Source organism: Haematobia irritans, chromosome 1, assembly GCF_050003625.1.
Source record: "Haematobia irritans isolate KBUSLIRL chromosome 1, ASM5000362v1, whole genome shotgun sequence".
In the NCBI taxonomy this organism is placed as follows: domain Eukaryota; kingdom Metazoa; phylum Arthropoda; class Insecta; order Diptera; family Muscidae; genus Haematobia; species Haematobia irritans.
The window spans coordinates 264,783,298-264,809,342 of record NC_134397.1 but is presented as its reverse complement, the minus strand read 5'-3'; the positions used below and the strand labels follow the sequence as shown (position 1 = coordinate 264,809,342).

Sequence of the window (26,045 nt, the reverse complement as noted above, 5' to 3'; positions counted from 1 at the left end):
TTCTTATACGCCAACCAAGTTTGTCTATAAAAGTTTTGGTCTATGGCAACATTGAGTCAAACCAAAAAAAAAAAAAATCAAATTCAAAATTTGTTTTTGAAAAATATCTTTGGTATATGAGTCTCTATTGTGATTGTTTTTCTCTATGTGCCTTTGTATATTGGGATTGAGTGAAGGCTTTGTTTAACGGATTATTGGTTTTGAAGTATGAACGGAGATCAAGACCATATACCAAGCAAATGTAAAGACGTCTCAAGTCAATTCACAATGATTTTTTTAGGATGCATAACATAGATTACACTCAGTTGCGCATGTGATTTACTCAATGTCATTTTGGAGAACGTGAATTGCCGTTCAAATCACTCAAATTGCATTACAAAAACGGCTGGAGTTTTATATTCATTTAGAAAGTTTCCTTTTCATTTTTATAACCGTCACCGTAGAATGGTGATGGGGTTTCATTTTTGCCTACGTTAGTTAAATGAACTAAAAAACGGGAAAATTAAACAAAATTAAAGCATAAAGTTTTACTAAATTCGTGCTGTTCATAAAATAGTGCATTATTTCTTTAAATTTGTAAACTTTACTACAAGTGCGACCACCTTGAACTTCGTATGGCACTAAAGACGTTTTTGCATTTTGAACTCCAATTTTTTCCTTCAAACTACAAAATTTTCTTTAATAAGTGAGAAAAAAATGAATTATGTCTAATAAATTTTTTTGCATTTGTCGTGATATCGGCGTGATAAGAATTTAATTTTCTAAAATTAAGCAAAATTTTCCTTCCTGGTGGGTTCACTTTTTTTCAGTGTATATATGTTCTTAGGTTAGATATCCTGATATTCAGAATCACTTAGACTATATAATCCATTGTGGTGAACTTCTCTGTTATCATTGAGTGCTGGCGAAAAAACATGCGATCATGGACATATTGCAAACGTACCACTAGAACACCGCAAAACTACCATTTAACTGTCAGTTGTCTTCCATGAAATCTGTAAAACAAACTGCGAGCTCTCACATATCGGCTCAAACAACTGTATTCAAAACATCGATTTAATAGGTCATCCCCGTATAGCCCTGACTTGGCACCAGCATTGCCACAATGAATTTTTATTTCGGATCAACGTTTTTCCAAAATTGGAACAAAATTTGTACCGGATGACCATTTTTCCAAATTAAATTTATATAATTTAAAAGTCAAAATTTTTACGAAATTTGTACTTTGATACAAGATTTTGTCAAAACTTTATTTCTATTCAAAATTTTTATTTTTATAGAAAATTTAGCCAAAATTTTATTTCTATAGAAAATTTTGTCAAAATTTTATTTCTATAGAAAATATAAGCAAAATTTTATTTCTATAGAAAATGTAGCCAAAATTTTATTTCTATAGAAAATTTTGTCAAAATTTTATTTCTATAGAAATTTTTGTCAAAATTTTATTTCTATAGAAAATTTTGTCAAAATTTTATTTCTATAGAAAATTTTGTCAAAATTTTATTTCTGTAGAAAATTTTGTCAAAATTTTATTTCAATACAAAATTTTGTCAAAATTTCATTTCTATAGAAAATTTTGTCAAAATTTTATTTCTATAGAAAATTTTGTCAAAATTTCATTTCTATAGAAAATTTTGTCAAAATTTCATTTCTATAGGAAATTTAGCAAAAATTTTATTTCTATAGAAAATTTTGTCAAAATTGTTTTTCTCTAGAAAATTCTCTCAAAATTTTATTTCTATAGAAAATTTTGTCGTAATTTTATTTCTATAGACGATTTTGTCAAAATTTTATTTCTATAGAAAATTTTGTCAAAATTTTATTTCTATAGAAAATTTTGTCAAAATTTTATTTCTATAGAAAATTTTGTCAAAATTTTATTTCTATAGAAAATTTTGTCCAAATTTTATTTCTATAGAAAATTTTGTCAAAATTTTATTTCTATAGAAAATCTTGTCAAAATTTCATTTCTATAGACAATTTAACCAACATTTTATTTCTATAGAAAATTTTGTCAAAATTTAGCAAAAATTTTATTTTTATAGGAAATTTTGTTAAAAATGCATTTCTATAGAAAATTTAGCCAAAATTTTATTTCTATAGAAAATTTTGTCAAAATTTCATTTCTATAGAAAATTTAAGCAAAATTTTATTTCTATAGAAAATTTAGCCAAAATTGTATTTCTATAGAAAATTTTGTCAAAATTTTATTTCTATAGAAATTTTTGTCAAAATTTTATTTCTATAGAAAATTTTGTCAAAATTTCATTTCTATAGAAAATTTAGCAAAATTTTATTTTTAAAGGAAACTTTGTCAAAAATGTATTTCTATAGAAAATTTAGCCAAAATTTTATTTCTATAGAAAATTTTGTCAAAATTTTATTTCTATAGAAAATTTAAGCACAATTTTTGCATAATATTGTATTTATACAAAATTTTTTTAAATTTTATTTCTGTACAAAATTTTGGCAAAATTTTGTTTCTATAGAAAATTTTGTCATAATTTTATTTCTATAGACGATTTTGTCAAAATTTTATTTCTATAGAAAATTTTGTCAAAATTTTATTTCTATAGAAAATCTTGTCAAAATTTTATTTCTATAGAAAATTTTGTCAAAATTTTATTTCTATAGTAAATGTTGCCAACATTTTATTTCAATACAAAATTTTGTCAAAATTTCATTTCTATAGACAATTTAACCAACATTTTATTTCTATTTAGCAAAATTTAGCAAAAATTTTATTTTTATAGGAAATTTTGTCAAAAATGCATTTCTATAGAAAATTTAGCCAAAATTTTGTTTCTATAGAAAATTTTGTCCAAATTTAATTTCTATAGAAAATTTAAACAAAATTTTATTTCTATAGAAAATTTTGGCAAAGTACCTATACAAGTTTTTTTTTTAAATTTATTTTTGTACAAAATTTTGGCAAAATTTTATTTCTTTGGTCCGATCGGACCAAAATGGCAACTCTGCTTGGCACCGAATGACTTTTTTTTTGGGTCCCGTACGTAACAAATAGGTCAATGTTTTTCGACACCTGAAGATGTGGTTTATGCGTTTTGAATGCATGTTTTGGAGGTACCTTAATCAGGATCAAACGCATGCAAAGGTGTTTAGATCTTAATGAGTAATATTATGTTGTCAAACAATTGAAAAACAATTATTAATATTTGGATTTGTTCTCTAATCCTGAAACATTAAAGGCAACCCTTATGTAGGACTTGAATTTCATCATGAATAACTTTATTTCACAATGCAAAATTTTGCCAAAATTTTATTTCTATAGAAAATTTTGTCAAAATTTTATTTCTATAGAAATTTTTGTCAAAATTTTATTTCTATAGAAAATTTTGTCAAAATTTTATTTCTATAGAAAATCTTGTCAAAATTTTATTTCTGTAGAGAATTTTGTCAAAATTTTATTTCAATAGAAAATTTTGTCAAAATTTCAGTTCTATAGAAAATTTGTCAACATTTTATTTCTATAGAAAATTTTGTCAAAATTTCATTTCTATAGAAAATTTTGTCAAAATTTCATTTCTATAGAAAATTTTGTCAAAATTTCATTTCTATAGAAAATTTTGTCAAAATTTTATTTATATAGAAAATTTTTTCAAAATTTTATTTCTATAGAAAATTTTGTCGTAATTTTATTTCTATAGACGATTTTGTCAAAATTTTATTTCTATAGAAAATTTTGTCAAAATTTTATTTCTATTGAAAATTTAGTCAAAATTTTATTTCTAGAGAAAATTTTGTCAAAATTTCATTTCTATAGAAAATTTAAGCAAAATTTCATTTCTATAGAAAATTTAGCCAAAATTTTATTTCTGTAGAAAATTTTGTCAAAATTTTATTTCTATAGAAATTTTTGTCAAAATTTTATTTCTATAGAAAATTTTGTCAAAATTTCATTTCTATAGAAAATTTAGCAAAAATTTTATTTTTATAGGAAATTTTGTCAAAAATGCATTTCTATAGAAAATTTAGCCAAAATTTTATTTCTATAGAAAATTTAAGCAAAATTTTTGCATAATATTGTATTTATACAAAATTGTTTTTAAATTTTATTTCTGTACAAAATTTTGGCAAAATTTTGTTTCTATAGAAAATTTTGTCAAAATTTTATTTCTATAGAAAATTTTTTCAAAATTTTATTTCTATAGAAAATTTTGCCAACATTTTATTTCAATAGAAAATTTTGTTAAAATTTCATTTCTATAGACAATTTAACCAACATTTTATTTCTATAGAAAATTTTGTCAAAATTTAGCAAAAAATTTATTTTTATAGGAAATTTTGTCAAAAATGCATTTCTATAGAAAATTTAGCCAAAATTTTATTTCTATAGAAAATTTTGTCAAAATTTAATTTCTATAGAAAATTTAACCAAAATTTTATTTCTATAGAAAATTTTGCCAAAGTTTTATTTCTATATAAAATGTTTACAAAATTTTTGTATAATTTTGTACCTATACAAAATTTTTTTAAAATTTATTTCTGTACAAAATTTTGACAAAATTTTATTTCTTTGGTCCGATCGGACCAAAATGGCAACTCTGCTTGGCACCGAATGACTTTTTTTTTTGGTCCCGTACGTAAGAAATAGGTCAATGTTTTTCGACACCTGAAGATGTGGTTTATGCGTTTTGAATGCATGTTTTGGAGGTACCTCAATCAGGATCAAACGCATGCAAAAGTGTTCAGATCTTAATGAGTAATATTATGTTGACGAACAATTGAAAAACAATTATTAATATTTGGATTTGTTCTCTAATCCTGAAACATTAAAGGCAACCCTTATGTAGGACTTGAATTTCATCATGAATAACTTTATTTCACAATGAAATAGATCAAAATGCTTTTGTAAACAATACAAAAAATTCGCATAGGAATAAATCTGTCAGGTGATGTTGGTCGCAAAAAATATTTTGGTGATATATTTTCTGTGCTGGGAAAGCGAAGCCCTCTTTCTTAAAATCCATCTACTTAACGACTGTTAAATTGATTTGGTGAGGTTCACAATTAATATTTATCGTATATTTATGAAAAATTAAATAGTAGAATTTTCAGTCAGACAATTTGTGACATCTTTCCAAATCCATATGAGCATTTTGTGAATGAAGGTCTACTATAATCCCAGTCACATTTTCTAATGTTCGTTTTATAGCATGTGGCACCCAGAGAGCATACAATGTAAACAAAGTTTTATTAGATGAGCCGGTACATTAAAAACCACTCAAATGGCTATGCACATAAACAAATCCAAAAATGCTCAAGCCAAACACTAATTCAGATGAATTGGCCAAAAACAAATGCCCATGGAGGGAATGAGATGCTTGATTTAGCCAAAGTAAAACCTTCCGTTTTAAAAGCGGGTCAATTGCTTAAAGCCAGGTAGGTTTTTGCAAAGTAAGTAGGATTTATTCGTGCTCAAACTCCTACCACATATGACATAAGGTAGGTAAGTGCCAAGTACTTGATGTGTGTGTGCCAGCGAATACAAGGTAAAGCGGATTTCGCTTGAAAACTCTAAGGGACCCATCAAATTTTGCTTAATCGTTAAAACATTTACAACGTATGGGTTGTTTAAAGCGGCCAACAAGAGACATTAATAAAACATTTAATTTTAACTAGCATTACTATGTAATATGTAGAGGATTTACACAGAGTGAAGGGAAAAATGATCTAAAAAGGTGCTATGTGTGGTATATTTGTAAGATTTAGGCTCTTTTAATGTGCCGTCTAACGATTCCTTGAAGGCTTTCCAAGTCACGACTTTTGGTGTAAAAGATGTGTTACAACAAGACATCAGCGACTAATGGAAGTATGACTCTAATGATCACAACTGAAGGCACAATGTACTACAAAGTGACAACTATGATTTGATTGGCACCATGGAAATGTTTTCGGAGGTATACTTGGTGGTATCAAAGTTTTTTTGATTCAAATTTTCAGTGATTGTTAATAGATTTGAATGTAAGATCTCCCACTCTCCTTATTTGGTCTGAATATTTGTAAATTAAACAATGAGTCGACCGATATGCATTTGTGCCATATGGAAAATTTGGTGAATGTGTTATTGGCCAATATCTAAATGTAAGGAGCCATTGTTATTTAATGGTTAGGACAGGTTAGGTACCAGGGTTGCCTTTTATACCCAGCAAAAAAATTTGGAAGTTCTTCTTAAGGCACAACTTTAAAAGCACTTCCAAAAATGTCCTCCTAAAGATGTTCTGTATTTTAACTGCACAGGAAGTTCATTTGAGTCTTTTTTATAACTCGCTTTTTTCATATTTTTAATGGGAAATTTGAAGTTGTGTTGTTTCAAATGAGCTAAAACCCGATTAAAAATTAATAAAATAGTGAAAATTATTTAAATTTTGCCGAAAAAAAATTCTAAATTCTTTCTAGAAAAATTGCGAATTTTTGAAAATATTTCATGTCAAACGTTCCAGACAAGCGTTATAATATATTAAAAATCATAAAAAATTTAAAAGTTATTTATTCGTCAAAATATCACAAAATTTCTTTATTCACATCCATATCACTGGATTCGCATCACACTTTAAGAAGTGATGCAAATTCACTGCAACGGCTGTTGAAATGGTGGACATCCGTCCTATGACAAGCCCATGTTAAACTCATCGCTTCTGCGCCAATTTTGCTCAACTTCCGGATCCAAAAAGAACATTTTCACTACTTTTTTGGCGACGCTTTTTTTGCTGGGTATTTCAGGATTAGAGAACAAAAACAAATATTAATTATGGAAAATAGATTTATTGTTTTTCAAAATATTCCCCATTAAGATGTATATACTTTGAACCAATTGTCCAAGGTCTTTTGTCACTCTAATTGAGGGGTCTACAAAACATGGATTCTGAACGCATTAACCGCTTCTTCTGGTCTCGGTAAAACGTTGACCTTTCATCTTATTTTATTTAAGTACAGGAATAAAAAGAAGTAAAGAATTTTATGGCGTATGACCCATCAAAGTGATGTTTTGACTGCTCCAAAATGCAGTTCTTCGAGCCGATATGTGAGAGCTCGCATTGTCGACGCGAAGTGTGAAGATCTTGCAACAACTGATTTTCTACGTCGAAAGTTGTAAAAAATAATCACACGGAAATGGTAACTATTTAATTACATTTTGGGGTGAGATGAACCTGAAAAAAAAAACACAAAAAGCGCTCTTATGTCAGAACGAACATATGAGTGCATAACCTCAAAAATGTCAAGCTTTACCATAGAGCTGTCAGTTGACCGATTTCAACTCTGCAGTTTCTCAATCCCAATATATAAAATCAAAATCTGTATTTATTGTAATTCATCGCGGATGTTTAGAGTTGACATTTATCGAGCGGCATTTGGCTGTTGCCTTTTTATATCAGTTAGTTTCTATCCGATTTTCGTGCCTTGGAATAATGGTGTTTTTTTTTCTTGAAAAATGTGTGCACTGTGTTTTATTTTGCCGGTAGTGTGTAAGGTTCATTTGTAAAAAAACAGACAGCAATTCTACTTTCAAGTAACTGTTATAATTGGGATTTTTTGACGACCATTATATTTTGCGTAGAAACTTCTACGAAAGACTGCCATCGGCAATCGAATTACTTGGGTCGTGGTATCTTAAAACTTCTTAACATCGTTTTCTAAATTGTGAGTTAGTCCATACACCCTCAAAAAAAATCGCTTCTTTAACATATGTTCCAAACATATTTTGCAGGAAGCACATATATTATTGGATACTGGCGAAACATTAATATGTTTGTTTTATGTGAACATATTATATGTTTGGAAGCATTATGAGCCCAAAAATATTATATGCTTGGAAGAATTTTTCCCAAAGACGATTGTGCTCATTGCCTAACATACTTGTAATTTTCGCTTCCACGAAATATTTTAGTTCTTGGCACCTTTTTCTGTAATACAAATAATGTTGAAGAAATTATTCACTTTTATATATATTTTTTAAATTTTACCTTTCGCCTGCACGGAGAATCGAACCGAGAACCATACAGTTTGTAAGCCAACCCACTATCCACTGGGCTACGTAGCTGTTATGGTCACCAGCAGATAATTATCGTTATAAGTTACATTTATATAGCATAGTTTGCAGCGCCCACGAGCCTATGCAAACATAACATTGTTTAACAGAAACATACATTTGTTTGCCACGTGGAGCAGTGGTTAGCATGTCTGCCTTGCATGCAAAGGGTCGTGGGTTCAATCCCTGCTCCGACCGAACACTTTTCTTTTTTTTTAATTTACACATTTATATTTATACTATATTAAATTTTTATAATGAAACTTCGAAATGTGGGTTATTAAAGATTTATAGAAATTTATAAAATATTATGTTTTTATTGCAAAAATAACAATTTTGTAACAAAAAACTGTTTTTGGTACAAAACTTTAAAATTTGCAAGGAATTCAAAGAAGAACGTGGAGTCGAGTATAAACATACATATATAATTTTATAATATAAACATACATTTATTTAGGCGTGAACAGTTTTTTACTAGCATTTAACACCATCGCACTAAAATACCTTTTATTTTTCTTTAAAAATTCATAAATAAAAAATTCATAAAAATAAACGTTTTAAATTGGTTTAGCTGCAAAACTCGAACTTAATGCCCGCTTTTATATTTGAAGGTGTCCGTCAACTCCTCGTGGACTACTTATTAATAAAGAGGAACTAAACTTTGTTTTTATACATTTTACTGTGTAATTTTTCACTATTTCCTCCTTATTTCATTTTACTGTCCCAACTCTAAAAAGAGTATAGTGCCCTTTCGTTATTTTTATGAAGACCCCTGATTTCTTTTAACGAACCAAGGAAAAAATTGTGCCCATAATGCCAAAATGATAAACAACACATGTCCACACATACATAAAATGCTGCTCTCAAGGTGAAAACATATGCTGTTTGTTTTTCAAATGTCTATTCTCTTGGTTCCGAATGTCTATTCTTTTTATTCAAATTAAATAATATTAAGACTTAAGCATATCAAATTTTTGGCCTTATCATAAAACAGTTTTCCGAAACAACATACAAGCGGTTTCACAGAAATTGTTCTCTTTTGATTCTTTCACTGTGTTATGTTGATATCTTTCGTCAACTCTCCCGGTTTCCATCTCTATTTCTTTCTCTATACTCTCTCTGTCGCTTTGAATAAAATATCACAACATATGTATGTTTAGTCGAAATTTGTAAATTTATATATGTTTGCATTCACACATATGATTTTTATGAAACATTCATGTCCCAAACATAATATATTCTAACATATTAACATAGATGTCCCAAACATTTAGTGTTAGCTTAGGAACATTACATGTTTGCACTTAAATATATTGTGTTTTAAAATTGTGCCCGAAACACATTTTGTTTATATCGGAACATATGAAAAACATATTTTTCTAAGAGTGTACGTAGTATGTATTAGATATTACGTAGAGAGCCAGAATTGAAATATGGGGGTGGCTTATATGCTATATACAATTATGAACTTGATATGGACCAATTTTTGTGTGATTGGGGATCGATTTATCTGAGGGCTATATATAACTATAGACCGATATGGACCAATTTTGGCATGGTTATTAGCGGCCTTATACTAACACCACGTTGCAAATTTCAACCGGATCGGATGAATTTTGCTCCTCCAAGAGGCTCCGGAGGACAAATCTGGGGATCGATTTATATGGGAGCTATATATAATTATGGACCGATATGGACCAATTCTTGCATGGTTGTTAGAGACCATATACTAACACTACGTACCAAATTTCAACCGTATCGGATGAATTTTGCTCCTCTAAGAGGTTCCGGAGGTCAAATCTGGGGATCGGTTTATATCTGCGCTATATATAATTATGGACCGATGTGGACCAATTTTTGCATGGTCATTAGAGAACAAATACCAACACCATGTACCAAATTTCAGCCGGATCGGATGAAATTTGCTTCTCTTAGAGCAATCGCAAGCCAAATCGGGGGATCGGTTTATATGGGGGCTATATGTAATTATGGACCGATATGGACCAATTTTTGCGTGGTTGTTAAAGACCATATACTAACACCATGTACCAAATTTCAGCCGGATCGGATTAAATTTGCTTCTCTTAGAGCAATCGCAAGCCAAATTTGGGGGTCCGTTTATATGGGGGCTATACGTAAATGTGGACCGATATGGTCCAATTTTTGCAAGGTTGTTAGAGACCATATACTAACACCATGTACCAAATTTCAGCCGGATCGGATGAAATTGGCTTCTCTTAGAGCAATCGCAAGCCAAATTTGGGGGTCCGTTTATATGGGGGCTATACGTAAAAGTGAACCGATATGGACCAATTTTTGCATGGTTGTTAGAGACCATATACTAACACCATGTACCAAATTCCAGCCGGATCGGATTAAATTTGCTTCTCTTAGAGCAATCGCAAGCCAAATCGGGGGATCGGTTTATATGGGGGCTATATGTAATTATGGACCGATATGGACCAATTTTTGCGTGGTTGTTAAAGACCATATACTAACACCATGTACCAAATTTCAGCCGGATCGGATGAAATTTGCTTCTCTTAGAACAATCGCAAGCCAATTTTGGGGGTCCGTTTATATGGGGGCTATACGTAAAAGTGGACCGATATGGCCCATTTGCAATACCATCCGACCTACATCAACAACAACTACTTGTGCCAAGTTTCAAGTCGATAGCTTGTTTCGTTCGAAAGTTAGCGTGATTTCAATAGGCGGACGGACGAACGGACATGCTCAGATCGACTCAGATTTTCACCACGACCCAGAATATATATACTTTATGGGGTTATGGGGGGTTAATATACCCCCATCCTGTGGTGGAGGGTATAAAAATTATCACTAAAATAAAAAATATTTGTTTTTTAATTTATTATAATTTTATTAAATATTGCCTCTTTAGGCATGATAATACACGGGGCGCCTATTACGTTCTTGCAAAGGTCTGAAATTATTGATCAATGGCTCGTTATGAGAATTTTTAATGTCCCAGAATTTCTGTATTTGTTCCAAGGCAATGGGAAGAGCATCGGGGAAAACATGCCATGTAACAGCTTCAGCACAGCCAGGAGTAGTCAAAGAACCGCTATAGGTAAAGAATTTCGATTTATTCAAATCACCCAATAAATGGCCCAAGGTAATGGATTTCTTTACGGATGCTGACGATTTGTAATCAATCAATTTGGGTAATTTATCGAAGATTTCATATAAACCAGGATATTTGCGATTAAGAGTCTACAATAAGAGAGAGATTTGAGATAATAAATAAAGTGGAATGAATAAATATGGTATATTAAGGTATATTAGGAACTAGGTAGAAATCGATAAATAAGTATTGCTATCACGGTTGCCGCAGTTGGTAGAATTCTACCATAATTGCTAGATGTTTTAGTGTTTGGTAGAATTTTTATTTTTTTTTTTGTAGATTTTGCACTTATTTCATCGCTATTTACATAATTACTACTACTCTGGGTGAGCCACTTAAATCAGTTCTCTTCTTAGTTTAATGATATTAAATTATTTACATTATATTAATTGCTCAGTATTTTTGTTAGGATGTAATATATTTTTATAAGCCTTTATTGGCTTTGTATTACAGAATTTTTGAATAAAAACAAAACAAAGTACTCCTCTCAAACTATGAAGTACTTCACAAATTTTCTATAGAAATACAATTTTTACAAAATTTTCTATAAAATTTTGACAAAAATTTCTATAGAAATAAAATTTTGTCAATATTTTCTGTAGAAATTAAATGTTGACATATTTTCTACATATATGAAATTTTGATAAAATTTTCTATAGAAATAAAATTTTGAAAAAAAAATTCTGTAGAAATAAAATTTTGACAAAATTTTCTATAGAAATAAAATTTTGACAAAATTTTCTATTGAAATAAGATTTTGACAAAATTTTCTATAGAGATAAAATGTTGAAAAATAGTTCTATAGAAGTAAAATGTTAAATTTTTTTATATAAGTAAAATTTTGACAAAATTTTCCATAGAAATAAAGTTTTGACAAAATTTTCCATAGAAATAAAACTTTGACAATATTTTCTGTTGAATTTAAATTTTGACATATTTTCTATAAAAATAAAATTTTGACAACATTTTCAATAGAAAAAAAAATTTGACAAAATTTTCTACAGAAATAAAATTTTAATAACATTTTCTACAGAAATAAAATTATGACAATATTTTCATTAGAAATTAAATGTTGACAAAATTTTGAAAAAAAAAATCTATAGAAATAAAATTTTGACAAAATTTTCTATAGAAATAAAATTTTGACAAAATTGTCTATAGGGATAAAATGTTGAAAAATAGTTCTAAAGAAGTAAAATGTTGAATTTTTTTATATAAGTAACATTTTGACAAAATTTTCCATAGAAATGAAATCTTGACAAAATTTTCTATAGAAATAAAATTTTGACAATATTTTCTGTAGAAATTAAATGTTGACCTATTTTCTATAAAAATAAAATTTTGACAACATTTTCTATAGGAATAAACTTTTGACAACATCTTATACAGAAATCAAATTTTAACAACATTTTCTACAGAAATAAAATTATGACAATATTTTCTATAGAAATTAAATTTTGACATATTTTCTATAAAAATAAAATTTTTACAACATTTTCAATAAAAAAACAAATTGACAAAATTTTCTACAGAAATAAAATTTTAATAACATTTTCTACAGAAATAAAATTATGACAATATTTTCGATAGAAATTAAATGTTGACAAAATTTTGAAAAAAAAATTCTATAGAAATAAAATTTTGACAAAATTTTCCATAGAAATAAAGTTTTGACAAAATTTTCTATAGAAATAAAATTTTGACAATATTTTCTGTTGAATTTAAATTTTGACATATTTTCTATAAAAATAAAATTTTGACAACATTTTCAATAGAAAAAAAAATTTGACAAAATTTTCTACAGAAATAAAATTTTAATAACATTTTCTACAGAAATAAAATTATGACAATATTTTCATTAGAAATTAAATGTTGACAAAATTTTGAAAAAAAAAAATCTATAGAAATAAAATTTTGACAAAATTTTCTATAGAAATAAAATTTTGACAAAATTGTCTATAGGGATAAAATGTTGAAAAATAGTTCTAAAGAAGTAAAATGTTGAATTTTTTTATATAAGTAACATTTTGACAAAATTTTCCATAGAAATGAAATCTTGACAAAATTTTCTATAGAAATAAAATTTTGACAATATTTTCTGTAGAAATTAAATGTTGACCTATTTTCTATAAAAATAAAATTTTGACAACATTTTCTATAGGAATAAACTTTTGACAACATCTTATACAGAAATCAAATTTTAACAACATTTTCTACAGAAATAAAATTATGACAATATTTTCTATAGAAATTAAATTTTGACATATTTTCTATAAAAATAAAATTTTTACAACATTTTCAATAAAAAAACAAATTGACAAAATTTTCTACAGAAATAAAATTTTAATAACATTTTCTACAGAAATAAAATTATGACAATATTTTCGATAGAAATTAAATGTTGACAAAATTTTGAAAAAAAAATTCTATAGAAATAAAATTTTGACAAAATTTTCTATAGAAATAAAATTTTGAAAAAATTTTCTATAGAAATAAAATTTTGACAAAGTTTTCTATAGAAATAAAATTTTGACAAAAATTTCTATAGGGATAAAATGTTGAAAAATAGTTCTATAGAAGTAAAATGTGGAATTTTTTTATATTAATAAAATTTTGACAAAATTTTCCATAGAAATAAAATTTTGACAAAATTTTCTCTAGAAATAAAATTTTGACAAAATTTTCTATAGAAATAAAGTTTTGACAATATTTTCTGTAGAAATTAAATTTTGACATATCTTCTTTAAAAATAAAATTTTTACAACATTTTCAATAGAAATAAAATTTTGACAAAATTTTCTACAGAAATAAAATTTTAATAACATTTTCTACAGAAATAAAATTATGGCAATATTTTCTATAGAAATTAAATGTTGACAAAATTTTCTATAAAAATAAAATTTTGACAACATTTTCTATAGAAATAGACTTTTGACAACATTTTCTACAGAAATAAAATTTTAACAACATTTTCTGCAGAAATAAATTTTTGACCAAATCTATAGAAGTAAAATTGTGCCAAATTTTCTGTAGAAATAAAATTTTGACAAAAGAATGAATTTTTGGAAATATTCTCTATAGACATAAAATTTTTGACAAAAGAATAAATTTTTTGATTTCAAATTTTTAAATTTGACAAAATTTTCGATTGAAATAAAATGTTGAAAAATTTTTCTATAGAAATAAAATTTTTTTATAGGGATAAAATGTTGAAAAATTGTTCCATAGGAGTAAAATATCGAAAGATTTTTTTTATATAAGTAAAATTTTGACAACATTTTCTAGAGAAAAAAAAATTTAACAATATTTTCTACAGAAATAAAATTTTGACAATATTTTCTGTAGAAATTAAATGTTGACATATTTTCTATAAAAATAAAATTTTGACAACTTTTTCTATAGAAATAAAATTTTGACAACAGTTTCTACAGAAATAATATGTTAACAACATTTTCTACAGTAATAAAATTTTGACAAAATTTTCTATAGAAATAAAATTTTGACAACATTTTCTATAGAAATAAAATTTTGACAACATTTTCTACAGAAATAAAATTTTAACAACATTTTCTACCGAAATAACATTTTCTATAGAAATAAAATTTTGACAAAATTTTCTATAGAAATAAACTTTTGACAAAATTTTTTACAGAAATAAAATTTTAATAACATTTTCTACAGATATGAAATTCTGACAATATTTTCTATAGAAATTAAATGTTGACAAAATTTTCATTAAAAAATAAAATTTTGACAACATTTTCTACAGAAATAAAATTTTGACAAAATTTTCTATAGAAAAAAAATTTTGACAAAATTTTGTACAGAAATAAAATGTTAAAATAATTTTCTACAGAAATAAAATTCTGACAATATTTTCTATAGGAATTAAATGTTGACAAATTTTTCTATAAAAATAAAATTTTGACAACATTTTCTATAGAAATAAACTTTTGATAAAATTTTTATATAAGTAAAATTTTGACAAAATTTTCTATAGGAATAAAATTGTGACAATATTTTCTGTAGGAATTAATGTTGATTTATTTTCTATAAAAATAAAATTTTGACAACATTTTCTATAGAAATAAACTTTCGACAACATTTTATACAGAAATAAAATTTTAACAAAATTTTCTACAGAAACAAAAATTTTAACAATATTTTCTACAGAAATAAAATTTTGACAATATTTTCTGTAGAAATTAAATGTTGACATATTTTCTATAAAAATAAAATTTTGACAAAATTTTCTATAGAAATAAAATTTTGACAACATTTTCTACAGAAATAAAATTTTGACAAAATTTTCTACAGAAATAAAATTTTAATAACATTTTCTACAGAAATAAAATGCTGACAATATTTTCTATAGGAATTAAATGTTGACAAAATTTTCTATAAAAATAAAATTTTGACAACATTTTCTATAGAAATAAACTTTTGATAAAATTTTTATAGAAGTAAAATTTTGACAAAATTGTCTATAGAAATAAAATTTTGACAATATTTTCTATAGAAATTGAATGTTGAAAAAATTTTCAATAAAAATAAAATTGTTACAACATTTTTTATAGAAATAAACTTTTCACAACATTTTATACAGAAATAAAATTTTAACAACATTTTCTACAGAAAAAAAATTTAACAACATTTTCTACAGAAATAAAATTTTGACAAAATTTTCTATAGAAATAAAATTGTGACAAAATGTTCTATAGAAATAAAATTTTTCAATAGAAAATAAAATTTTGACAAAATTTTTCTATAGAAAATAAAATGTTGATAATTTTTTTTTTAAATATTCTCTATAGAAATACAATTTTGGGTTTATACGACGGTACATACATGGTTGTCGGATAAACCGGACAATATCTTGATATCACGTAAAAAAATATTATCTTAAATATCTTTCTAGTACTTACCCTGGGAACTTCAAACATAATACCCAACACTGCCAAACCATCGGAATGTTCAGTAGCTTCTGGCACACTGGCATATTTGACATTCTTATGGACAATGTGCATTTCAGCATCATAACGATGATCATCAACGGTATGTTCGGAACCCTTAACACCTTTGCTACCCCAATGGAAGTGAACGGCAACAGCTTCGAATTTACCAGGCAAATTGCTACCACTAATGGTGGGTAGTGCACCCTTGATAGTTTTTGGTATGCTGAATTCAACTGTAAATGAAACATAATACGGATATTGATAGCTTCGAATTAAAATCACATCAACCGAACTTACTTGAATGACCATTGTTGCTCAAAGTGAGGGATCCAAACAAGGGTTTATCATAGTCCGAGAATTTAAGTGGCCTCAATGCTGGTGTGGTACTCTACGCAGAATAGGGAAATAAAAACAAAATTGTTAATTAAATAGTAAATGAAGAATAAATCCTCTTAACCATTTTATGAAAAAATGTATGCCTAATGTTCAAATAATTAAAGAAACAAAAATCTTTAGATAATAATGAAAGCCTCCATGGTGTGGTGGTTAAAATGACATACACCGAAAAATAATCATTAAAAAACGTAAAGTAATAATTTAATCTAACCTTAAAGTAATTCAAAAATTAAAAACTCATGATGAAAATTTGGGCGATTTCAATGAAACTTGCCCTAATTCCCCAATTTGCACTAATTTTTTTAAGATCAAAGTTTTATCACCAAAAAATGTTTGTCTTACAAACAAAACAATTACAGTCGATTTTGTTAATATTTCATTTATTTTCTGGATTTATGTCACACATTTAGAGATTTCGCGGTAAAAACGTAACATTCCATTGCCGCATATCCTGTCGAAATCTTGTGAAAATTTTAAAAATACGAGGGTTGTTTTTTATTTGGCAGGATTGGGGAACCCTAGTGTTGCAATCTGCCAATTTACCGGTTTTTCATAAATCTTGCCTTTAAACGTACTCAGAACGGTTGCCATTCAAGCCAAAAATATTCTACCAAAATTTGAAGAAAATTTTACCAAAAAAACTACCAAATAAAAAAATATTATATTGCAGTATTTGATCACATTTTTGTGATTATTATGAAAACCAAATATTTCTGCTAAAGAAATATTTCATTATTTTATTTTAGAAGTTTATTTATTATATTATGATCACTCCAAATAGCGATAATTTATTTAAGTGTACAAATTTGATACTTTGATAGTATGACCTAAAATAAACTAAAATGTTTAAGATATTGACTTTATAGAAAATTTAGTTAACATTTTATTTTTATAGAGAAATTTGGTAAAATTTTCTTTTCTGCAGAACATTTATTAAAAATTTATTTCCAAAGAGAACGCTGGGAAAATTTTATTTCTTTAGAAAATTTTGCCAACATTGTATTTCTCTAGAAAAATTTGCCAAATTTTATTTCTTTGGAAAATTTTGTTAAAATTTTATTTCTGTAGAAAACTTAGTCAAAGTTTTGTTTCTATAGAAAATATAGTCAACTTTTTATTTCTCTAGAAAAATTTGCCAAAATTTTATTTCTATAGAACATTTTGTCAATTTTGCTTTGTCAAAATTTTATTTCTATAGAAAATTTTAGCAAAATTTTATTTCTTAGTTTTTATTTGATTTTTGGTCGACCTTTTTGTTAGTATTATAAATTAATGTTTCTTCAAGCTCGAGGTCTTGTTTTTAAATATTTTATTTATTGTTCCCAATATTTTGCTTCGATGAGGAAGCGATCCAAATCGAAATCGCGAAATATTGGAAACAATAAATAAAATATTTAAAAACAAAACCTCGAGCTTGAAGAAACATTGATTTAAAATTTTATTTCTATAGAAAATTACTTTTATTTTATTTCTATAGAAAATTTTGTTAAAATTTTATTTCTTTAGAAATTTTTTTTTTTCAAAATTATATTTCTTTAGAAAATTTTGTCAAAATTTTATTTCTATAGAAATTTTTGTCAAAATTTTATTTCTATCGAAAATTGTGTCGGAAGTTTATTTCTATAGACAATTTTGTTAAAATTTGATTTCTATCAACAATTTTGTCAAAATTTTATTTCTATCGAAAATTTTGTCAGAATTTTATTTCTATAGATTTTGTTTATTTCTATAGAAAATTATCTTTATTTTTATTTCTATAGAATATTTTGTCAAAATTTTATTTCATTAGAAAATTTTGTCAAAATTTTATTTCATTAGAAAATTTTGTCAAAATTTTATTTTTTTTAGAAAATTTTGTCTACATTTTATTTCTATAGAAAATTTTGTCAAAATTTTATTTTTAACGAAAATTTTGTCAAAATTTTATTTTTAACGAAAATTTTGTCAAAAGTTTATTTCTTTAGAACATTTTGTCAAACTCTTATTTCTTTAGAAAATTTTATTTCCGTAGAAACTTTAGTCAAAATTTTGTTTGTTTAGAAAATATAGTCAACTTTTTATTTCTCTAGAAAATTTTTGGGAAAATTTTATTTCTTTAGAAAATTTTGTCAAATCTTTATTACTTTAGAAAATGTTGTCAAAACTTTATTTCTTTAGAAAATGTTGTCAAAATTTAATTTTTATAGAATAATAAAATTTTATTTCTTTAGAAAATTTTGTCAAAATTGTATGTATTTAAAGAATTTTGTCGAAATTTTATTTCTTTAGAAAATTTAGTCTAAAGTTTATTTCAATCGAAAATTTTGTCAAAATATTATTTCTATAGAAAATTTTATTTCTGTAGAAAATTTAGTTGAAGTTTTGTTTCTATAGTTTTGTTTATTTCTTTAGAAAAATTTGCCAACATTTTATTTCTATAGAACATCTTGTCAATTTTGTTTTGTCAAAATTTTATTTCTATAGATTTTTTTTTTATTTCTATAGATAATTTTGCAAAATTTTATTTCTATAGAAAATTTTGTCAATAATAATTTTGGAAAAATTTTATTTCAATAGAAAATTTTGTCAAAATTTTATTTCTTTAGAAAATTTTTATCAAAATTTTATTTCTTTAGAAAATTTTTATCAAAATTTTATTTCTTTAGAAAATTTTGTCAAAATTTTATTTCAATAGAAAATTTTGTCAAAATATTATTTCTATAGAAAATTTTATTTCTGTAGAAAATTTAGTCAAAGTTTTGTTTCTATAGTTTTGTTTATGTCTTTAGAAAAATTTGCCAAAATTTTATTTCTATAGAACATCTTGTCAATTTTGTTCTGTCAAAATTTTATTTCTATAGATTTTTGTTTATTTCTATAGATAATTTTGGAAAAATTTTATTTCTTTAGAAAATTTTGTCAAAATTTTATTTCTATAGAAAAAGTTGTCAACATTTTATTTCTATAGAAAATTTGTCAACATTTTATTTCAATCGAAAATTTTGTCAAAATGTTATTTATTTAGAAAATTTTATTTCTGTAGAAATTTAGTCAATGTTGTGTTTATTTGTCTAGAAAAATTTGCCAAAATTTTATGTCAATAGAACATCTTGTCAATTTTGTTCTGTCAAAATTTTATTTCTATAGAAAATTTTGTCAAAATTTTATTTCTTTAGAAAATTTTGTCAAAATGTTATTTCAATCGAAAATTTTGTCAAAATGTTATTTCAATCGAAAATTTTGTCAAAATTTTATTTCAATCGAAAATTTTGTCAAAATTTTATTTCTATAAAAAAAATTGTCAACAATTTTTTTCTATAGAACATTTTGTCAAAATTTTTTTTCAATCGAAAATTTTGTCAAAATGTTATTTCTTTAGAAATTTTTATTTCTGTAGAAAATTTAGTCAAAGTTTTGTTCTTATAGTTTTGTTTATTTGTCTAGAAAATTTTTCCAAAATTTTATTTCAATAGAACATCTTGTCAATTTGGTTTTGTCAAAATTTTATTTCTATAGATTTTTTTTATTTCTATAGATAATTGTGGCAAAATTTTATTTCTGTAGGAAATTTTGTCAATAATAATTTTGTCAAAATTTTATTTGTTGTTTTTTATTTCAGCTTAAAACCATACATTGACTAAACTACAAGAGTAGCTTAACCAACAGAGGAAAAGAATGTTTGTCAAATTTATTTGGGCAAAGCCCTATAGACTGCAAGATGGTTGGATGGACGCACGTTTCGGAATTACCACATTCCTCATCAGCATCCTCTACTTGCAGCAAAACTATGAACCAATTATCAGAATAAATTCAGGCAGTTTATTAAACCCAACAGAAACCACACTTGAACCCTCCGAAAAAAGGTTTTACATTGATAGCCGGCTTATGCCGAAATAAATTCGAAACAAACATATCTCTTTTCCTATGCCACTGTCAAATCATCGATTTGAATTCACATGGCTGGGTTTATTTTGAGCGTGCCTCCTCTTCTTTTTCCATTTGTTTTGTTTTGTTATTGTTGGTTTTGTTCTTTAAGCATTGTTGTTCTGTTGGGTTTAATAAACTGCCTGAATTTATTCTGATAATTGGTTGATAGTTTTGCTGCAAGTAGAGGATGCTGATGAGGAATGTGGTAATTCCGAAACGTGCGTCCATCCAACCATCTTGCAGTCTATAGGGCTTTGCCCAAATAAATTTGACAAACATTCTTTTCCTCTGTTGGTTAAGCTACTCTTGTAGTTTAGTCAATGTATGGTTTTAAGCTGAAATAAAAAACAACAACAATGCTTAAAGAACAAAACCAACAATAACAAAACAAAACAAAATTTTATTTCTTTAGACAATTTTGTCAAAATTTTATTTCTTTAGAAAATTTTGTCAAAATTTTATTTCTATAGAAAATTTTGTCAAAATTTTATTTCTATAGAAAATTTTATTTCTGTAGTAAATATTAGTCAACGTTTTATTTATATAGAAGGGAGCCACCGTGATGCAATGGTTAGCATGCCCGCCTTGCATACACAAGGTCGTGGGTTCGATTCCTGCTTCGACCGAACACCAAAAAGTTTTTCAGCGGTGGATTATCCCACCTCAGAAATGTTGGTGACATTTCTGAGGTGAGATAATCCGAAACTTCTCTAAGTGGTTTCACTGCAATGTGGAACGCCGTTCGGACTCGGCTATAAAAAGGAGATCCCTTGTCATTGAGCTTAACATGGAATTGGGCAGCACTCAGTGATAAGAGAGAAGTTCACCAATGTGGTATCACAATGGACTGAATAGTCTAAGTGAGCCTGATACATCGGGCTGCCACCTAACCTAACCTAACCTAACTACACTTGAAACTCAAACATGTTTCAAGAACAAAATGGTATTTTTGCATATGGAATTTGGACATTTTTTCAGCAAAAATGTTATTTTTTTTTGAGAATTATAAAATGCTTACCGAAATCATAAACATAGTTTCCGAGAAAATAACATAGTTGCGAAAAACATGTTATATGTTCCCCATCCAAAAATAATATTTTGCCCTTGAAACATGTTTGAGGGGATCATATTCCCTATGTGGGTATGGGATGAGAAAATAATATAATTTAATGAAATTTTGTATAGTTTGACTTGGGAACACTGAAAAAACAGTGAACCCACCAGAAAGAAAACATTTGGTTAATTTTAGAATTTTTTTAATATTTTTAGAAAATTTTAACTAAACAGTATTACAAACGCTGACATCACACCGATATCACAAAAATAAGTAAATATTTTTCGACAAATCCAAGAAAATTTATTAGACATACTCCCATTTTCATAAAGCTCCGTTAGTGTTCCGTTAACTAACCAACTTTTAAACCATATTATGGACGAAGCTGTCATCTTGCCTATATATTCCATATGCGAATTAGGAACTTAACTGACGACAGTTTTTCCGTTAAAGTTAACCAAAGAGAAGATATTTGCAATTTACTTTCTGTTAACTGGCAGTTAAATCCTTACGGAGCTACATGAAAATGACCGATAATTAGTTTTTTTCACTTGTTAAAGAAAATTTTGTAGTTTGAAGGAAAAAATTGGAGTTCAAAATTGCAAGAATGTCTTTAGTGACATACGAAGTTCATGATGGAAGCATTTTTAGTAAAATTTATAAATTTAAAGAAATAATGAAGTAGAAGTGAAAATCACAAAGTAGTGAGAAGTACGAATTTAGTAAAACTTTTTACTTCATTTTTGTATAATTTTTCCCGTTTTTTAGTTCATTTAACTAACGTACGCAAAAAAGTATTAGAGTAAAGTAAACTTTCTCCATATGCAATAAATCCATGAACTAAAATAAAGTTAAATTGGCTTTAGTGAAATAGAGAGTTCACTTTTTTTGAGCGCAGTGCATCAGTCTACAAAATCATTAAGGAAACTCGTTTCCATTGCAGATCATAAATAGATATATTACACACAAAAAATTGTTTTTCTGGTTCAATCACGAAATTAATTGATCCAATTAATTTTTTAATTGAAATAAAATCAATCACAGAAATGATAGTAATTGATAATGAAAAATTTATTGAAGGTTAATTAAAAAATTAATTGATACTATTAATTTTTGTGATTGATTTTTGTTTCAATTAAAAAATTTGTTGAATAAATTAAATTTTTAATTGAATATTTTTTAAAACTCAATTAAAATTTTAATTGGAAAATTTTTCGTGAAATTTTTTTCTGTGTACAGTTTTATAACAAAAAAATCATTTTGATAATTGAGCCTTACTTACCTCTAATGTTTTCAAAGCTATGGGTGACTGGCGCAGACCTTTACATTTGGGTTCATCATTGCCCCATTGGGCGGCATTGTCATATGACCATTCTTGGCTACCTATAAATTAAATAATTTAAATTAAATAATAATAAAAATAATCCTTTAAAATATTTCGTTAACATTCACCACTATTGTGGTACTGTATTTAACCCTGGAAAGTCATCCTGTACAAAAACACTAACGTCATCTTTCGTCATTTTGACTACGGCTTATTTCAAGACGCTATAATTTGCATTGTGAGCAAAAATGAGAACCAAAATTAAGTTCATTTTTTATTCAGTCAACTTAAATTTATCATTTCCCAAACGACTAAATTGCATTTTAGATCGAAAATGAAATTACGCTTCGGCATATTGACGAAGGATGACTGTCTAGAGTTAAATGCATATTAGAAATCAATTTACCCTTAATTATCCTTATGCATATACCCATGGATATCTTACCTTCAGCGGCGAATGCCAATGGCAATAGGATGTACACTAAACCAACTGCGGACACCATTTTTTCAAATCCTTTTCTCTAATACTGGTCTAACAGCTTGACCTTCTTTTAGGCAACTGAAAGGCTCAGAATAAATTCAGGTATACACCCAGAAAAAAGTGACCCCTTCTTTAAGTTAAAATGAACTCATTGTGAAGAAAGTTGAACTTCGTATAGCGCCAAAGACATTTTTATTTGTTTGAACGATGTGATTTTCGTAGAAATTAGGTATAATGCATTCCATATATTAGTTAACATTTTCCTATATTTATGTACCACTATACTACAGAATGAAAAAAATTAACTGATTTGAATTCATATATGGAATGATTTTATTGAAATTTTTTCATTCATTTGGACAAATCTTACACATTTGTGGTAAAACTTTTACTTCTTAATTAGAACTGCTTACCTTCGTTTTTAAATACAATTTTATTTATTTATATGAGCAATTTTATCTTCAATAAAAGACATGTTTTATTAATACATTGAATATACTTATTAAGAATCAACAGCATCGAATCTCCTTGAAATATTAGTTTATTATTCCGCTGTTTCCAATTTCCATGTGATATTATCAACTGTAAAACGCACTTTTTCTTCTTCTTGTACTTTTCACTTTTAATAAGTTGCTGCCTAACGATTTTGTCCTCCTTTTACAATTTCAATACCTACAAATATAAAAAATCATAAACCATTTTTGTTACAAAAGGTTAGCGTCACTGAATATTACCTGATAATTGAAGATTCCAAAATGAAGACAAATGAAAGGGTTGTTATTCTGCTGGTGTTTTCTTTCTTTATATACCATCACGAACATTGATAGATTTATTTTCAAAAAACGAAAATTTTTCTCACTAATTTAAAATAATAAATATTTTATATATTTTATTTGTTATTTATTATATTATTTTACAATATTATTTTTTAACAATCTTTCCGTATACCACAACAACGCGATTCCAACTAAAAAAACAACCCACGCGCAAACATATCGATTACACCCACGCGCAAACACATCGATTGCGATGACAGGTATCGATTACAGGTAGACAATAGAAAAATAGGAAAATTTCCTATATTCTAACAAGTGTGTTTCCTTAAGTTTTGATTGGATTGCATACTTCTTAGTACGAATGAACTAAAATATTTTTCTATGCCAAGTGTTGTTCGTATGTATGAAAAACTTTCTATTATAAAGGAAGTCGCAATTATCATTTTATAAGAAATTTTACTAATTTTGAGGAAACTTGGTTTTAGTTCGGGTTTTGTTTATTTTTACGAATGCTTTGTTATCGGTGAATAACATTTTCTTGTTCAGTAGTAAATTCTTATACCCAGCGAAGAAAATAGTATGAGTAAAATTCCATGCCTTATTCTAGTTAATGAACTATTCCTAACTGCTTACAGTATAGGATATTTTTACTGAAACGAGTAAATTTTATTATTTCTCACAAAATTTTACCTTAATGGAAATAAAATGGATAAACTATATTGATGAAAAATTTTTCCTTTAGTTTCGAAGGCACTTTTTTCTGGGTGTATTTATAGAAATTTCTGTAAGCCATCTTAGAGATTTTGCTATTTATCTTGGTATTTAGAATTTCCCATAATAATTTGTTCAGTTGATATTTTTTTTTTTATTCATTTAAATATTTAATATTTGTTATAACGTTTTATTTGGGAAAGGAACAAATAAAAAGAGAAATATGTTATTTGGCTTTCTATAGAAATATGGTTTTTATTGGTATTTATATTCTTTTGCAAATATATTTTTTGTAATTTAACCTATTTATATACATATATATAGGTTGAAATTTTTGCACCTGTTAGATTACGCACATCAGAATTTATTTTTTTTTGTGGGCGATATTTTGCTTTGGTTATAAAGGGTGATACGGTCAAAATTTGGTCAATATAAACTTGACGTATTTCTTTCAATTTTGCATTTAAAAAACCTGAACACCCCTCATTTTGAAGGTGTGTGTGTGTGTAGAATGTTGCTCCTATTTTGATTTTGGAATTCACTCTTCAGTTGTCAAAATGCCGTCCAAGCAAGAAGTGGAGCGTATCAAAATTTTGCTCGCGCATCGCGAAAATCCGAGCTACTCGCACGCAAAGCTGGCAAAATCGCTAAAAGTTGCCAAATCAACCGTTACAAATGTAATTTAAGTGTTTGGGGAACGTTTGTCGACAGCCAGGAAGTCTGGATCGGGGGGAAATCGAAAACCGGAAGCCGCTGAGACGACAAAAAGATTTGCCTGTAGTTTCAAGCGAAACCCTAACCTCTCTCTCCGAGATGCCGCAAATAAGCTGGGTGTATCATCTACAACCGTGCATCGGGCCAAAAAACGAGCCGGACTATCGACTTACAAGAAGGTAGTGACTCCGAATCGCGATGATAAACAAAATACGACGGCCAAAGCGCGATCCCGGAGGCTGTACACGACGATGCTGACGAAGTTTGACTGCGTGGTAATGGACGACGAAACCTACGTCAAAGCTGACTACAAGCAGCTTTCGGGACAGGAGTTTTATACGGCAAAAGGAAGGGGAAAGGTAGCAGATATTTTCAAGCACATAAAACTGTCAAAGTTCGCAAAGAAATATCTGGTTTGGCAAGCCATCTGTACCTGTGGCTTGAAAAACAGCATTTTCATAGCTTCCGGGACTGTCAACCAAGAAATTTACGTGAAAGAGTGTTTGAATAAACGTCTGCTGCCTTTCCTGAAG

At 26.9% G+C, this 26,045-nt stretch overlaps 1 protein-coding gene and 1 long non-coding RNA gene across 2 annotated transcripts; both read right to left on the bottom strand.

Annotated features, from left to right (window-relative positions):
* Positions 1-6,979: 6,979 nt before the first annotated feature.
* Positions 6,980-23,372, bottom strand: LOC142236103 (carbonic anhydrase 2-like). Its single transcript, XM_075307357.1, has 7 exons — positions 23,276-23,372; positions 22,789-22,889; positions 16,448-16,538; positions 16,121-16,383; positions 10,965-11,284; positions 7,154-7,172; positions 6,980-7,099 (listed from the first exon to the last, which is right to left on the bottom strand). The coding sequence occupies exons 1-7, from the start codon at positions 23,331-23,333 to the stop codon at positions 6,980-6,982; spliced, it is 972 nt and encodes a 323-aa protein (XP_075163472.1). The 5' UTR covers positions 23,334-23,372.
* A 353-nt stretch (positions 23,373-23,725) lies between these two features.
* On the bottom strand, positions 23,726-24,359 carry LOC142219698 (uncharacterized). Its single transcript, XR_012717710.1, has 2 exons — positions 24,046-24,359; positions 23,726-23,983 (listed from the first exon to the last, which is right to left on the bottom strand). It is a non-coding gene; the product is annotated as an uncharacterized LOC142219698 (long non-coding RNA).
* Positions 24,360-26,045: the final 1,686 nt, after the last annotated feature.

Bases quoted from the DNA above. Each gene is read 5' to 3' on its own strand.
- LOC142236103 (XM_075307357.1), bottom strand. From the start codon at position 23,333: ATGGTGTCCGCAGTTGGTTTAGTGTACATCCTATTGCCATTGGCATTC. The intron at 22,890-23,275 runs GTAAGATATCCA...TTTAATTTATAG, and splicing joins ATTGGCATTCGCCGCTGAAG to GTAGCCAAGAATGGTCATAT. The intron at 16,384-16,447 runs GTAAGTTCGGTT...TTTCATTTACAG, and splicing joins GAGCAACAATGGTCATTCAA to TTGAATTCAGCATACCAAAA.